Below are 3,251 nucleotides of genomic sequence, written 5' to 3'. Positions count from 1 at the left end.
AAGGTGCCAGCCACATACACCTAAGGTGGCGGGTTCGATCCAGCCCAGGCCCGCCAAACAACAATAATGGCTGCAACCAAAAAAAATAGACAGGCATTGTGGCAGGTGCCTGTGGTCCCAGCTACTTGAGAGGCTGAGGCAAGAGAATCGCTTGAGCCCAGGAGTTGGAGGTTGTTATGAGCTGTGATGCCATGGCACTCTACCCAGGGCAACAGCTTGAGGCCATGTCTCAAAAAAAAAAAAAAAGTTTGAGGACCCCTGACATAGAGCTTACAGTCTGAACTTCAGGGTGTACATGCTCTCATTGCTCTTCCCCAAGGTTCACTCTGGCCATGTGTCTCCTTTAAAGTCAGGGCTACACAGCCGCTTGTGGAAGCCGTAGGCAGCAGTTCAGAGGACTACAGAGTGCCTCTTAGGGTTGACTGTGGTGTTCCTGCTCTCACAGAGTTCCTGGAACTAGTAGTTGGGATGAGAGGAATGTGGGGTCCTGAGCACTCTGGGCCTCATGGCTGCAGTCCTCCAAGACACAGGAAGGGGCCACACAAGGAAGTATCTAGGGTCCAGGGTTCAGGTCTCCCAGACCTGCCCTCCTCTCTCTTCCTGCCTGTTCTTTTTCCTCTTCTCTTGGGCAGTTGCTTGATTGTTCATCAGCCCGTGGGCAAGGTGTGATCTGAGCATGAGAGCCCCAGTTCTGCCTTCTTTGGCCTGGGCTCCCTGTCTGCTCTTCTCATCTGAGTTTCGGGTTTTCTTGGACTGCCAAGCATGACTGTGGCTGTGCCTTCAGGAGAGGCTGGTATCTCGGAGGTCCATTCTGGACATGTTGGAGGCCTCTGCCCTTCCCTGCATACTCATCAGACCTCTCGGTTCCCCCTAATTGCTGCTTTTCTGGTTTTTTTTTTTTTTTTGAGTCTCTATCACCCAGGATAGAATGTCTTGGTGTCATAGCTTACAGCAACTTCAAACTCTTGGGCTTGAGGAATCCTCCTGCCTCAGCTTCCCAAGTAGCTGAAACTACAGGCGCCAGATATAGGACCCAGCTGTTTTCTTTGTTTTTAGTAAAAGTGATGTCTCACTATTGCTCAGGCTGATCTCGCAACTCCTGAGCTCAAGCAATTCACCCACATCAGCTTCCCAGAGTGCTGGGATTACAGGCATGAGCCACTGTACCCAGTCTCCTCAGTTGCTTCTGAGAAGCCCCATTCCCATGACCCCAGAAAACCTCTGGTTCTCCCTGTGCAGGGTGACAGGGAATGAATGCTGGGCTCCCCTATTCTCTGAAGGATCCTTTCTGGCCCTGCTTTCTCAGCTGAAATCCCTTGTGCTTGCTCAGATCCTTGTGGGGCAGCTCACACCTTCAGGACACAGGCAGAGAGACCAGCGGGCAGCTCCAGGGTTGGGGTCATGGCTTTGCCATCTAGTCTCGGCCCTTTGTTGAGTTCTGGCCATAATGGCTGCCTGAGTTCACTGTGAGGACTTTGGGCTGGGTTGTTCCATGTGTGGCTTCTCAAAAAGCTCTGCCTCCCATGGCTTGTATTTGAGTTTGTGGCCTCATTTGGGGCGTGGTGGGAAGCAGGAGCAATGGTGGCAGGCCTCATCTTGGTGGCTGATGCACGCACATTCAGGTCAGCTAGGGCAGCTAGGTTTTGTCCGGGTGCAGCTCTGGGCTGTGATGGCACAGGGCTCTCCTGTCAAAAGCCAGAGTGCAGCAAGGTACACACCTCTGAGTCTGTGTCTGTATTTTCTGACGATCTGCAGTTGCTACCACTGCTGCAGACTCAGGGAGCAGCTGTGTGCTCGACCCAAAGCCCAGTGTCAGTGTTCTCCCTATCTCTCCCTCTTGCACCCTCACTGTGTCAGTGTGAGAGTTCTCTTTCCCTCTGGTTACCCCCTACCCCGCGTAGTTGAAACCTTTTGTTTTTGCAGGTTGTGAGTTTCTGTTTTGGGGGGCAGCTGGGTGGGGAGTTGCAGTAAGATGTGGACAGGGTTGGGAGTGTGTTGGGGTTGGCAGGGCCCGCATGTGGGTTTTGGTCTTGTTTTGCAGGTTTCAGAGGAACGTGTTGGACCTCTCTCTGCAGTGGAGATTCGCCAACCTGCCCAACAATGCTAAGCTGGAGATGGTGCCTGTCTCCCGGAGCCGTGAGGGGCCCAAGAACATGGTAGGTGGTACTGGTGGGGCATCAGGCCTGTTTCTAAGCACAGGATAACTAGGCAGGTGGATTAAACAAGGCAGTATGCTACAGGGTGGGGAGGGTTGGGAGGGTGAGGCTGAGTCTTTAGACTGATTCTCCTTAGGTCAAGCTAGCAGCTTTTTCTACTTTGATAACTTAAGATTAAAAAAGAGGCTTTTCATTTTTTTCTCTTTTCTTTTCTTTCTTTTTTAAAATTGAGACAGAGTTTCACTCTGTCACCCTCAGTAGAGTGCTATGGTGTCACAGCTCACAGCAACCTCAAACTCTTGGGCTTAAGCGATTCTCTTGCCTTGTAGTCCCAGCTACTTGGGAGGCTGGGTTCCAGCCCATCAGCCCTGGTGCATGTGGCCAGTGCCCACCCACTGAGCTATAGGTGTCGCCTCTTTTTTTTTTGGAGAAAAGAGCTCATCTCCTAGGCTGAAGTATAGTGGTATCATCACAGCATTATACATTTTAGCTTACTGCACCCTCAAAACTCCTGGGCTGTGGTTTAACATGCATAAATCTATAAATATAATATATCACATCAATAAAATAAAAACAAAGACCATATGATTCTCTCAGTTGATGAAGAAAAAGCATTTGATAGTATCCAGCATCCTTTCATGATCAGAACACTTAAGAAAATAGGCATGGGGTGGCACCCATGGCTCAAAAGGGTAGGGCCATATGCCATAGCCCCATATGCCGGAGGTGGTGGGTTCAAACCCAGCCCTGGCCAAAAAATGAAAAAAAAGTTAAAAAAAAGAAAAAGGCATAGAAAGGACATTTCTTAAACTGATAGATGCCATCTACAGCAAACCCACAGCCAGCATCATATTGAATGGTGTAAAATTGAAAACATTTCCACTCAGATCAGGAATGAGGCAAGGATGCCCACTGTCTCCACTGCTATTCAACATAGTAATAGAAATCTTAGCTATTGCAATCAGGCAAGAAAAGATGATCAATGGTGTCCAGATAGAGTCAGAGGAGATCAAACTCTCACTCTTTGCTGATGACATGATCCTATACCTGGAAAATCCCAGGGACTCAACTTCAAAACTCTTAGAAGTGATCAAG

The 3,251-nt window shown here is 49.4% G+C and overlaps 1 protein-coding gene across 8 annotated transcripts in view; it reads left to right on the top strand.

The window, feature by feature from the left end:
• Nucleotides 1-3,251, top strand: part of ASPSCR1 (ASPSCR1, UBX domain containing tether for SLC2A4) — a 44,488-nt gene that overhangs the window by 3,417 nt on the left and 37,820 nt on the right. For all 8 annotated transcript variants that reach the window (XM_012803166.2, XM_023511085.1, XM_023511088.1 and 5 more), the window contains exon 3: nucleotides 2,042-2,156. In XM_012803166.2, the coding sequence (XP_012658620.1) occupies nucleotides 2,042-2,156 (115 nt within the window). The remainder of the gene's footprint in view (nucleotides 1-2,041; nucleotides 2,157-3,251) is intronic.

The sequence above is a fragment of the Otolemur garnettii genome, unplaced genomic scaffold, assembly GCF_000181295.1.
Source record: "Otolemur garnettii isolate 467f Iridium unplaced genomic scaffold, OtoGar3 scaffold00018, whole genome shotgun sequence".
Classification (NCBI taxonomy): Eukaryota; Metazoa; Chordata; class Mammalia; order Primates; family Galagidae; genus Otolemur; species Otolemur garnettii.
The sequence above is the reverse complement of the archived record's forward strand: the minus strand, read 5'-3'. Positions and strand labels throughout refer to the sequence as shown.